At 40.3% G+C, this 13,916-nt stretch overlaps 1 protein-coding gene across 6 annotated transcripts in view; it reads right to left on the bottom strand.

Annotated features, from left to right (window-relative positions):
* The window catches only part of AP3B1 (adaptor related protein complex 3 subunit beta 1), a 264,956-nt gene extending 256,494 nt beyond the window's left edge, over positions 1 to 8,462 (bottom strand). For 3 of the 6 annotated variants that reach the window (XM_025438345.3, XM_049108352.1, XM_025438346.3), the window contains exon 1: positions 8,164 to 8,442. In XM_025438345.3, the coding sequence (XP_025294130.3) occupies positions 8,164 to 8,291 (128 nt within the window). In that variant the 5' untranslated portion in view covers positions 8,292 to 8,442. Of the gene's footprint in view, positions 1 to 8,163 lie in introns of all 6 variants that reach the window. The other 3 variants (XM_025438344.3, XM_025438347.3, XM_035714321.2) reach the window with 3 other exon arrangements.
* Between the last annotated feature and the right edge of the window lie 5,454 nt (positions 8,463 to 13,916).

Raw genomic sequence — 13,916 nt, 5'->3', positions numbered from 1 at the left:
ATTTTCTTCAGAAAAGCATTGTTTACATTAAGTAAAGGCTTAAAATAAATACCTCTTGGTAGGTATTATTCCTTCTCAGAGGGGTGCCAGGGTGGCAGAGCTGGTTGAGCCTCCAACTCGATCTTGGTTCACATGATAATCAGGGTTGTGAGATCGAGCTCCACAATGGGGTTCATGCAAGGCTTGGGCTCCATGCAAGGCTTGGGCTCCATGGTGGACTCCACGGAGTCAGCTTAAGATTCTCTCTCTCCCTGTGCCCCTCACCCACTACCTGTGTACACTCTCTCAGAAAAAAAAAAAAAAAAAAAAAAAAATATATATATATATATATATATATATTCCTTCACATAAATTACACCATCTTTATGAAGTTTTTTGTTTTTTGTTTTTTTTAAATAGGCTCCTCACCCTGCACAGAGCCCAACAGGGCTCAAACGCACAACCATGGGATCAGGAGTCCAGGACTCAACTGCCTGAGCCACCCTGGTGCCCCAAATAGATTCTCTTATACAATATTCAACAAATATTCATTTTGTAACTATATAACCTGAAAATACAATATGACTGAATGAGATAAAATTGTCAACATGAAATACTGGGACAAGTGAAAGAATGCAGAGCAAGCTTTGAACAAGTTTAACTATAAAAAAGCATTAAATGAAAAAATAACAAAACTATGATATAAACCTTAATTAAAATTAAATAATAAAAATTAAAAATGGAAACAATCACACAAAGAAGTTTAGAACCTCTTAGGAGACACAATGACTCTTTCAAGCATCTCCAAAATAATAGGTTACTATTTATAAAGTACTGACATCTGGGACTGGTTTATCTTTGTTTTTAATAAAGTGAACTCAAGAACATCCTATAAAAAGGTTACTCTCATTCAGCTGCACTTCCATATGCTATCCTGAATGAGAAAACAAGTAGCAGAGAAGCAGATTTACTGTACACAGAAAGCACAGACCCATGTACTCTTCCTCGGAGACTCCACTGAGAAACACTGATACAAAAGGTTAAAGGATTATATGTAATTTTCATGGCTGATGTTGTAAAATTGACAATAAATAAACAAGTTTAAAAAGTAAGCTAGGCTTCATTAATGAAATACAAAAACACTGATGTAACATTGACTACCCCGTACTACGTGACATAATATGACCACAGCAATGCATTGCAGCCCCTTGTTTGGGTTGAAATCAGCTATGTGAATCTAAACAAATGAAAAGCCACCCCAATTTCAGCAGAAACTAAAAATGCTACCTTTCAATGTGTTTAAGGAGGTACTGCATTGCTAAATTCCTGGTTGCTAAGGTCACTTTTTACTGTTAAGCCCAATTGCCTCTAGTCAGCCTGCATTTAGATTATCCTCATTATGCAACTCCTAACATATTGACCATTTCCTCCTATTGACTATCCTCTCAGTTCCCATCCCCCTCATCATTTTTTTTTTTAAACCTTTCTCTGGTTTCCTAGCCCTCTGAGTCTCTTTCTTTAGTTCTTACATCTAACTCTAAATGTTAGTGTTCTCTCAGGTTTTGTCTAAACTGCCTTCTTTTCTAAATAAGAGTGGTTCTCCCAGGGCAAGGGGATGTAGGGATTGTTTGCCTAGTCCCATGCTTTAAATACTGCCTACAGTTAAAAATGTAAACATTTTGTCTCATCTGAACAGGCATTTCTTTTGCAACTCTGAGCAACTCCCCCTTTCCTCACCTGGCAAAAAACTGGGGCTTTAAGACCCATAATATCAGCACCTCAGTGAAGCTTCCACCAGGTTTTTCAAACTTTCAACTCTACCATCTTATGAAAACCTCACAAAATACTCAAATATGTGAGACAAGATTCCATCAAAATCCTAGAGAACACAGGCAACACCCTTTTTGAACTCAGCCACAGTAACTTCTTGCAAGATACATCCACAAAGGCAAAAGAAACAAAAGCAAAAATGAATTATCGGGACTTCATCAAGATAAGAAGCTTTTGCACAGCAAAGGATACAGTCAACAAAACTAAAAGACAACCTACAGAATGGGAGAAGATATTTGCAAATGACGTATCAGATAAAGGGCTAGTTTCCAAGATGTATAAAGAACTTATTAAACTCAACAGCAAAGAAACAAACAATCCAATCATGAAATGGGCAAAAGACATGAAGAGAAATCTCACAGAGGAAGACATAGACATGGCCAACACGCACATGAGAAAATGCTCTGCATCACTTGCCATCAGGGAAATACAAATCAAAACCACAATGAGATACCACCTCACACCAGTGAGAATGGGGAAAATTAACAAGGCAGGAAACCACAAATGCTGGAGAGGATGCTGAGAAAAGAGAACCCTCTTACACTGTTGGTGGGAATGTGAACTGGTGCAGCCACTCTGGAAAACTGTGTGGAGGTTCCTCAAACAGTTAAAAATAGACCTGCCCTACGACCCAGCAATTGTACTGTTGGGGATTTACCCCAAAGATACAGATGCAATGAAACGCCGGGACACCTGCACCCCGATGTTTCTAGCAGCAATGGCCACAATAGCCAAACTGTGGAAGGAGCCTCGGTGTTCATCAAAAGATGAATGGATAAAGAAGATGTTGTTTATGTATACAATGGAATATTACTCAGCCATTAGAAATGACAAATACCCACCATTTGCTTCAACGTGGATGGAACTGGAGGGTATTATGCTGAATGAAGTAAGTCAATCGGAGAAGGACAAACATTATATGTTCTCATTCATTTGGGGAATATAAATAATAGTGAAAGGGAATATAAGAGAAGGGAGAAGAAATGTGTGGGAAATATCAGAAAGGGAGACAGAACATAAAGACTCCTAACTCTGGGAAAGGAATTAGGGGTGGTGGAAGGGGAGGAGGGCAGGGGGTGGGGGTGAATGGGTGACAGGCACTGGGGTGGGGGGCACTTGGCGGGATGAGCACTGGGTGTTATTCTGTATGTTAGTAAATTGAACACCAATAAAAAATAAATTTATTAAAAAAAAAACAAAATACGCGAATATCATATCATTTCTAGAAAAGAGGACCCTTAAATTTGAAGAGATTATTACTAGTGGAAAACAGGAACTTAAACTTATGTCTTCTCACTCTAGGTCCAATGTTCTTCCTAATACACCATGATACTCTCAAAAGAGGGGAGATTCAGAAATTTAGTACTTTTTGGGATGCCTGGGTGGCTCAGCGGTTGAGTGTCTGCCTTTGGCTAAGGGCATGAATCCGGATTCCTGGGATCAAGTCCCACATCAGGCTCCTTGTGTGAAGCCTGCTTCTCCCTCTGTGTCTGTCTCTGTCTCTCTCTTGCTCTCATGAATAAATAAATAAAATCTTTAAAAAAAAAAAAAAAAAAGAAGACAGAAATTTAGTACTTTCATTATTGTTAAGAAAAATTAGTCTTCTCTGTTTCTTTCCAGAAATAAATGTTTAATCTAGATATAAAATTATTAAAATTACTTTAAATTACACACACAGAATCAAACTGGTTAAGATAAAAGAACTTCTTGGGATCCCTGGGTGGCGCAGCGGTTTGGCGCCTCCTTTGGCCCAGGGCTCGATCCTGGAGACCCGGGATCGAATCCCACGTCGGGCTCCCGGTGCATGGAGCCTGCTTCTCTCTCTGCCTGTGTCTCTGCCTCTCTCTCTCTCTCTCTGTGTGTGACTATCATAAATAAATAAAAATTTATTTAAAAAAAAAAGAACTTCTTTAAGACAAAGCAGGAAGCAATTCAGAAAAAAACTAAAAGCAAAAAAATCGACAAAAATCACAAAAGGAATACAGAAAAAATATCTCTTTACTAAATGAAAAAACTGAAAATCTTGAGGCCAATAATCAAATACACAGTCTTAATTAACCAATAAATGACCTGCTTTTCTAAAATGATCTAAAACTCCCTAATTCTGGTTTTGTTTAAAGGGAGAAAGGGACAAAAAAGGTTGATAAATAAGATTAAATTCAAAAAAACAAATTATCGATGATCCCATCCCTAGGAAGTATTTAGGCATCCTTGAGATGGTCAATGAAGGATCAAAGGACATAAAGCTTTAGGACAAGATGCCAAACAGCAGAATAGAAGTCAGAGAGCTGGAAATCAACACTTTGCAGCCATTGTGATTAAGAATGGTTCAAGAGAGGAGCACTTCCGTGGCTAAGCGGCCAACTCTTGATTTCAGCTAGGTCGTGATCTCAGGGTCCCGGGACTAAGCCCCAAGTTGGGCTCTGTGCTCAGTTGAGGGTCTGCTTGGGGATTCTCTCTCTCTCTCCCTCCCCCTGCTCACTCTATCTCTGAAATAAATAAATCTTAAAAAAAGAAAAAGAAAAAAAAAGAATGGTTCAGAAGATTTATCTAGGTTGCTATATCTAAGAGTCCGTGAAATTTAATAAGGAGCAAGATATCTGCACTGCCCTCAAATCATCCCTCACAGAATGATTACTGGGGGAAATATAATGGACAACATTTTAACAGAACATTTCCAGGAGCAAGTCTGAGAAAGCCACATTACTATGATATTATTCTAACCAGTCATGCATAACATGAATCTAAATATGAGGAAACACCAGTAAATCCAAAGTGATTACCATGAGTAAAATAATTCACTTGTATTCTTCAAAGGTGCCATAGTATGTGAAAAACAAAGGTTAAGAGGGCACCTGGGTTGCGCAGTCCATTAAGCATCTAACTCCTGATTTCAGCTCAGGTCATGATCTCAGAGTCATGGGATCCAGCCTTGCATCAGACTCCCCATTCAGCAGGAATTCTGCTTCTCCCTCTCTCTCTCTGCTCCCCTCCCCTCACTCATGCTCTGTCTCTCTCTCTCAAATAAATAAGTAAAATCTTAAAAAGGAAAAAACAAAACAACCAAAGGTTGAGGAACTATTTCAGATTAAAGGAGATCAAGAGATACAACAACTAAATCAAGTACATTATCCTGGATTGGATGCTGTACTAGACAGAAAAAAAAAATGCTAACAATAAATTATTTACCAGGACAAATCACAACACTGAATTACAGACTAAAAATTGTACTAATATTACATTTCCTGAATATAATGGTACTACAGTTGGTTAAGAAAATATCAATTCTTAAAAAAATACATACCAAGGTATTAAGAGTAAAAAGATATGATGTATACAACCTATTCTACAATGGATCAGAAAACACAATATGAATGTATATGTGTGTCTAAGTATACATGGAGGTGGAAAGAAATAAAGCAAGGTAGCAAAAAACTTTGTAATTGGTGAATCTGCATAAAGGGTAGTTCTCTGTACTATTCTTGCAACTTTTTTGGAAATCTGAAAATACTTCAGACTCAACCATCAAAAATTAGAGCAGAGCTAATGAATGAATGCATGGAGGGAGTCAAAAGGTCTACCTTCCAGTTATAAAACAAGTGAATCATGGGATACAGCATGCCACTATAGTCAGTAACATAGTACTGCATATTTAAAAGTTGCTGAAAGTAAATCTTAAAAGTCCTCATCACTGGACGCCTGGGTGGCTCAGCGGCTGAGCGCCTGCCTTTGGCCCTGGGCGTGATTCTGGAGTCCCAGGATCAGTCCCACATCGGGCTCCCTGCATGGACTAGAGCCTGCTTCTCTCTCTGCCTGTGTCTCTGCCTCTCTCTCTCTCTCTTTCTCTGTGTGTGTCTCTCATGAATGAATAAATAAATAAAATCTTAAAAAAAAAAAAAAAAGTCCTCATCACAAGAAAGAAAAATTAAGAGACATGGTGTTAACTAGATGTTAACTAGACTTATTGTCGTGATCATCTCTGAATACGTACAAATATTGAATCATTGTCATATACCTGAAATTAATGTTACATGTCAAGTACACCTCAAAAAAAATGACAGCAGAGAAACAGGGTAAGCTTTAAATTTTTTTACATAAATTTTACCATTTGGCTTAAAAAAAAGGCAAGAAATATTATGATTTTATAAAAGAATGTAAACTCATGAGAGATTAAAAGACCACTTCCAGGTGTCCCCTTGCTCCTATATAATCTCACTAGATTGCAGTTCAATAACCAAAATGTTCCTGGAAGCTTCAAGGTAATATAATGTCTACAACTACTTTTCAAAGTTTTACATTTTTAATGAGATGTGTGCATTCTCTAATAAAAGCATCATAAATTTCATCAAATAGTAGCATATCCAAGTGTTCAAGAATGGGCTCTCAGATTAGAACGTCTGCATTCAAATTCAAAGTGCAGCACTGTAGCTTTGTGATCTTGGACAAGGTAATCACTTGCGCTCTAATTTCTTCATTTGCAAGTGGAATCAAATAAGTATCTGGTAACAAACCACTGAGGTTGTGAGGATCGAGTAAGATAATAAATGTAGAACACAAACACACAAGCACTCCATGAATGTTAGCTTTTTTTTTTTTTTTAAGATTTTATTTATTCATTCGTAAGAGACACAGAGGGAGAGAGGCAGAAACACAGGCAGAGAGAGAAGCAGGCTCCATGAAGGGAGCCTGACGTGGGACTCGATCCCAGGTCTCCAGGATCACGCCCTGGACCAAAGGCTGCGCTAAACCGCTGGGTCACTGGGGCTGCCAAATGTAAGCTATTTTTATTTTAACTCCAACCTGCTTGACACCTCAACAGCACTGTTCTTAGTCAAAGCCATACATCTTTCTCCAAACTACACCCAGATCTGACAAGATAGGAAATCAGAAGCTCTAAGAAAAAGGTAACAAACCATACACGTAAATTAATTGCAAGTAAATCACATGCAAAACAGAGGCAGACTTACAGAGTTAATTCAACAGCCGAACATTTTTGCTAAAAGAAGTGTAAAGCTGCAGCAAACTTCCTATTAGAACAATCCATCATCTAAATGCACTGAATGAAAAATGAAAAAAAAAAAAAAATCCGTTACCTTACCTGAGAACAAGGGGGCGGGGACGGAAAACTGGATTCTACACGCTGTATAGAAGACTTCGGTCAGCTTGGTACAAACAAAATTTAAACCCCACTGCAACTACTAGCAACTCTCCAGACTGCCCTATCTTGTTAGTAAAATTTAAGTTGGATTTGAATCATACTCTTCTGACACCTGCAAAGCCATCAGCACGGCTACTTTCACTTAATTCAGCATAAATCTAGTGACGGCCTATGATGTGACCACAGTCTAATAATAAGACATTAAAAACAAGAAAAAATATAAAAATGATTACAATAAAATATAAAGTTACCAGGATTCTCTAAGTTTAAAACCCCTCCAACCAAAAAGTTTGGGGAGGTTTTCTCTCCAGTTTTCGATGGTACATAATATCTTTACTTTAAAAAAAAAAAAAAAACTCTACACGGTTTAGTATTTGTCTTTAAGATTCACATTACGAAAAATAAATAAATAAATAAAAATAAAATAAAATTCACATTACGGGACGCGGTGCTCCGCGGCCGAGCGCCCCGCCTGCTGCTCCAGGGCGCCGTCCGGGGTCAGCCCCGGCCGGGCTCTCCGCAGCGAGCCGGCCCCCCCTCCCGCCCCGTTTCTCTCTCACGAAAAAGTAAAATCTTTTAAAAATAAAATAATAAAGTACGATTCACGTTATTAACTTGTAAAACTTTAGAATCTGTTCACAGGCACACTGTTCTCTACTCACAGGCTCACTACTCTGTCTGGGCTTGAGGGGTTCTCCCCGTGAGGCGACGGCCCCGGCCCGGAAGGTCGCGGGAGCGCGGGCGGCCCCCTGCGTCTCCGCCGCTCGCGGAGGGCCCCCCCTCCCCCCGGCGGGGGACGACCGCTCCAACGCGCCCGCGGCTCTGCGAGCGCCTCTTTCACCCTCACAACGCGCAATCCCCCAAGTCTGGTCCAGTAAATATTAAATTAGCAGGAGGTGTCCGTTCACAACTCGGATTCCCGCGCCCCGGCGCAGGCTGACTCCGTCGGATCTTGGGAACGAGACCTGAGCTCTGCGAACAGCTCTTCTCACTCAAGTCAGGCCTCCGAGAGCCCCCGACACGCTCACCCGGGCCCTCCGGCGGGCTCAGGGCCACCCCCGGAGGGCTCACCCGGCCACCCCGGAGGGCTCAGGGACACCCGCCCCGCCCCCCCGCCGGGAGCCCAGGCCCGCCGCCCGCCCCTCGGGTCCCCAGCTCCTCCGTCCCGCCTCCACACCCCAAACCTTTCTCCTCACTTCTTCAAATCGCTGCTGAAGAGGCCGAAGGCGCCGGAGGGGGAAACGGTCGAGGTCGCCTCCTGGCCCAGCTCCGTCGCCTCCCCGCCGCCGGCCTGCTCACTGTAAGCGAAGCTGTTGCCGGACATCGCTGCGGCGCGGGCTGGGGTCCGGCCAGGGGCCGCCGGGGGTCTCTCCGAGGGCTCCCGACCCGGGGCGCCGGACGAAACTACTTGTGGAGCCGAGCGGCGCGCAGGGCGCTTCCGGGCTCGTCACGGCCCCTCCGCCGGCTGGCGTTCCCCCCACCCCCCCCGCCCCCCCGCGCGCATGCCCAGTGCGCGGCTGGCCGGAGCCCTCGTCGGCCGCTCCCGGCGCGCCGGGATTCCCTTCTCCGGGCTTTCCGAGCGGCTGAAGGGCTGCGGGTGGGGTGGGGCGGGGCTGCGGGTGGGTGGGGCGGGGCGCCAGGGAGGCCGGGGGCGGGGCCTGCAGGGCCGCTCGGCTTTTCAGGGTTTTTTGAAGAGCAGTAACCGGTTGTACCCGGTCTGATGCCTGAAGCAGGTGTCGGGAGCCCGGGCGCTTTGACTTCAGTAGTAAAACGAGTAGTAAACGAGTGGCTTTCAGATTTCCTCCGCCGTGCCCTCCAGCACACCCTATCAGGTTTCCTAAATCCGCGACGATCGCCTTTCCTTTCGTGGGCTGCTGTCCACCGCTCTTCCCGCGCCTGCCCGCCGTATTCCTTTCGCAGCCGCCCCCACGAAGCCCCAGCCCCTCCCCGCCGTGCCTCTGGGTCCCCCGAGAAGCGCTGCTCCCGGGGCGGTCCGCGGGGCTAAGCGGGTGCTTCCTGCTGGCCCCGGGCCACCGGGCCACCAGCGGCGAGTAAGACAGAGCCACGCGGCAGCCGGGAGCGGCCCGTAAAGCTCCCCAGGCTGCCGGCGCAAGATCTGAGCTCCTTGGCTCTTTCCTTATTCTTTCCCCTCCGCACGCGCATTGAACCCTGGAGAGCCAGAGCCGGAGACTGTCAGAAGTTCAGCGAAACACCAACTGCCCCCCACCCCCGCCCCAGGAGGAGGTGGGGCCGTTCAAGGCTCCACTCCTCCAAAGACCACACAGATAATCATGAAATACCATTGCACACCTGTTAAAATAAAAAAATAATTTAAAAAAAAAAGCCAAAATCTGGAACACTTAAAACACTAAATGTGACACAATAGGAACTCCCATTACTGGCATGATTGCAAAGTGGGACAGCCATTTGGAAGCCAATTTGTCAATTTCTTACAGAATTAAAAGTACTCCTATCATACAATCCAGCAATAGCATCCCTTGGCATTTACCTAAAGGGGTTAAAAAAATATGCCCACCCAGAAACCTGCACGTGGATATTTATAAAAGCATTATTCATAATTGCCAAAACCTGGAAGCAACCAAAATGTCCTTCAGTAGGTGAATGAATAAGTAAACTGTGGTCCTTCAGACATTAATATTATTCCATGCTAAAAAGAAAGCAGGTATCAAGCCATGAGAAGACCTAGAGGAAACTTAAGCGCACGCTAATAAATAAGAGAAGCAAATCTGAAAAGGCTATATACTGTGTGATTCCAACTGCATAATATTCTGGAAAAGGCAAATTATGGAGACAGTGAAAACATCAGTGGTTGCCAGGGGTTGGAGAGGGGAGAGGAGGGATAAATTAAGCAGAGCAAGAAAGAATTTGTAGGGCAATGGAAATATCCTGTACCATACCATAATCATAGATACATCTCATTATACATTTGTCCAAGCCATAGAATGTACAACACCAAGAGTAAACCCAAATGTAAAGTATGGACTTTGGTGATAACGATACATCAGTATAGGTTCATCAACTGTAACAAGTGTACAACTTTAGTAGAAGATGTTGATAATCGGGAAGGCTATTCCTGTGTAGGGGTAGGGAGTATATAGGAAATCTCTGTACTTTCCTCTCAGTTTTGCTCTACACCAAAAAAAATGCTCAAAATAAAAAAATAAAGTCTTAATTTAATACATGAAAACAAATATAAAAAATAAAGGCCACACCGTTACTGTGTAAACACTCATGACTGAGTCTTTACTTTGAGAGAAGGGAACATCCTCCCAACTTCATCGTCTGTTTAAAACTTGATAGGTTTTGTTGTTGTTGTTGTTGTTGTTGTTGTTGTTGTTGTTTTAACTTGATAGGTTTTTATTTCAGTTGTAAAAATACTTCTCCAGAGAAGCAATGATGAAATTTATTATACATCAATATGGATATTGATCAATTTATGAAATCTTACGTATTGCTGATTATTCATGATGATGATAATCGTAGATATACTTAACAGATGGCTTAATATGTACTAAGCACATAGGTGATTTGCATATATAATTGATTCAATAGTAAAAGAAGCTAGCTTTGGTTTCTTTCATCTGTAAAATGAGGAGATTGATACATACCCTAAAGAATCTCTGGCATATATATCTGGGTGTAGAATTTCTTGGTTGTAGATTACATGCACCTTTACTGAATAGCCTAAATTGTTCTCTAATACAATTTTAGTAGTTCACCTTCCCACAGCAGTGTATAAAAGATCTTTCCTGGGGCATCTGGATGTCCCAGTCGGTTAAAGGTTCAACTCTTGGTTTCAGCTCAGGTTTCAATCTCAGGGTTGTGAGATCCAGCCTCACTTCAGGCTCTGAGCTCAGCATAGAGTCTGCTTAAGACTCTCCTCCCTCTCCCTCTGCCACTCTCCCCTCACTAAAATAAATAAATCATTTTAAAAAATCTTTCCGGGGATCCCTGGGTGGCTCAGAGGTTTGGCTCCTGCCTTTGGCCCAGGGTGCGATCCTGGAGTCCCGGGATCAAGTTCCGCATCCGGCTCCCGGTATGGAGCCTGCTTTTCCCTCTGCCTCTCTCTCTCTCTCTCTCCTATCATAAATGAATAAATAAATCTTTAAAAAAAATCTTTCCTCACATCCTCACCAACACTTGGATTTATAAAAAGTTTGTATTGTCATCAACATGATAAGTATGAGTATTATTTTTGTAATTTTCATTTTCATGGTCATAATGAATTTGAGCATTTTAAATATAATTTTGTTACATTTGCATTTTATGAACGTACTTACCCAATATTACATTGAGTAGTTTGCTTTTCTTATAGATTTGAAGGTCTTTATTCTTAACTTTGTCATTTTTAATTCACTTGTTGATTTTATTTGCTGACATTTTACTTATTCATGCATTAGATTGACCTATAATATTTTTTACTTTGCCCTCGAATGGTGTAGGAATTATGGTTGTAAGTTCCTCAAAATGGTGATTGGGTAGCTTTCTTTATCTCTTCTCTAGATTATTATGTATAGCAAAGCAGATATTCCTTGGGAAAACAGATAAAACTTTCTTTTATGACTTGAAAAATAAATTAGAGAGTAGACAAGAAAGACTTGCAGTACTTCCTGCCAAAAGATTCTAATATATTCTAGAAATATAAAAATAGTAACCACATAGTTTGAGATCTAATGTTTCCTGTCTCTTCAGAATTCAAAAACGTTTATGTAGTCATGAGATTTTTGACAGAGGAAAAAGGTCATGCTTCCAACCAGAAGAAACATCAGCTCTAATAGAACCAAAGGATTATTATTTGATGTTTGCTACCAAGCCAAAACCAGATTTTGTTTTCTACCAGCATATATATTACTTCAAGATTATTGTTGCATAGGCTATATTTTTTCAAAAATGATTTTTCCCCTAACATTTAGCAAAATTTTTATTGAATTCTCTCATTTTAGTTTCTATTCATCTAAAATCTCATGATAATAGGTATCAAGTTTGGTGCATATATTTTCAAACTTATTTTCTAAGCATGGGAAAACAAACTATATATGTGTATACTTTGCCAAATGTCAATTAAAACTATAATACCATTTTGTGTCTGACTTTTTTCTCTTAATATATTATGGAAATCTTTCTATACTGCATTTAATCAGCAGCCTATACAACAACTTTGCCCTTACATGTTATTGCACAATACCATCAATATTTGCAGAAGTTAAAAATCCACAAGTCCAATAGTTACATCAAATGATATGCACACTTAAAACTCTAATAGATATTGCCAAATTTATAACCAAAAAGAGGGTACCAATTATCTTTCCCATTAATATTCCTCTGGTATACTATACCATTTCCAGTGATTAATATTATAAATCTTATTTTAATGTTTGTTAATCTGATTGACAAAAATAAATAAAACCCTCATTATTATTTAAACTTTCATCTCATTTATTTAAGTAAGGAACGATATAATTTAGTGTCCATATAGGAAACTTCAAGACTAAAAAGTGACATAAACCATAATTTTGCTGGAAGGGCACATATAAACCAGGACTTTTCCAGTAAAAATGGATATATGGTTTCCCTAGATATGATGGAGCTAAAGCATATATTAAATGGCCATCCAAATTTTTCTTCTATTAATTATGCAGACTTGATATTTGCTTATTTTTAAGTAGGTTATCCATGTTTTTGATTTATAGACACATTATATTATTATAAATAGTGAATGTTAACCCTTTCTCATTATTTTCTAGGAGAATCTAAGTTATAAAAGTTGGTTCCAAAACTTGTAGAAAACTCAAATAGACTAAATAATTATAGAAAAATTGGAAAAAAAGAAATCTACAACCAAAAAGGGATTAAGCCAATACAGTTCTACTAGGCTTATAAGGAGTTTGCTATTTGTTATTTTTTAAACTATTATTAGCTTTTTAAAAAAGAAAAAGAAAAAGCACTTTCAAGTTCATTCTGTAAGACTAGCATGACTAATATCCAAGCCTGAATTTTTTTTATACCAAAAGAAAAGAGTATCAGACTCTCTAAACAGAGTAGAGAGCCCAAAAATAAAAACACACTTACTGTCAATTAATCTACAACAGAGGAGGCAAGAATATATGATAGGTTAAAGACAATCTCTTCAAAACATGATGCTAGGAAAATTGGACTGTTAAATGCAAAAAAAATGAAACTGTACCACTTTCTTACACCATACACAAAAATAAATTCAAAATGGCTTGAAGACTGGGGCATTTAGGTGGCCCGTCTGTTAAGCATCCAACTCTTGATTTCAGCTCAGGTTGTGATTTCAAGGTCATGAAATTGAGCCCCCTGTTAAGCTCCGCACTGGACATTGAGCTTACTTAGGATTCTCTACCTTCCTTTCCCCCTCTCCCTTTCCTCTGCTTGTGCTCTCTCGCTCTCTCTCTCTCTCTCTCAAAAATAAAATAAAAATAAAATAAAAATATTTTAAAAAATAGATTGAAGACTTAATGTGAGACCTGAAACCATAATAAACCTAGAAGAAACTCTAGGCAGTAATCTCTTTGACATTGGCCTTAGCAACATTCTTCCAAGATACATCTCCTCAGGCAAGGGAAACAAAAGCAAAATTAAACTATTGGGACTACATCAAAATAAAAAACTTTTGCACAATTAATTAAACCATCATTGAAACAGAAAAAGCAAACTACTGAATGGGAGAAGATATTTGCAAATGACATGTCCAATAAAGGGATAGTGTCCAAAATATATAAAGAATGAGACAGCTGAACACCAAAAAACATGAGTAATCCAATTAAAAATGAGAGGAGGAGTTGAACAGACATTTCTCCAAAGAAGACATCCAGATGGCCAACAAACATGTGAAAAGATGCTCAACATCACTCATTATCAATAAAATGCAAATCAATACCACAATGAGATATCACCTCACACCTGT

Source organism: Canis lupus, chromosome 3 (assembly GCF_003254725.2).
Source record: "Canis lupus dingo isolate Sandy chromosome 3, ASM325472v2, whole genome shotgun sequence".
Classification (NCBI taxonomy): Eukaryota; Metazoa; Chordata; class Mammalia; order Carnivora; family Canidae; genus Canis; species Canis lupus.
Note: the sequence above shows the minus strand (reverse complement) of the source record. Positions and strands in the feature narration are given on the sequence as shown.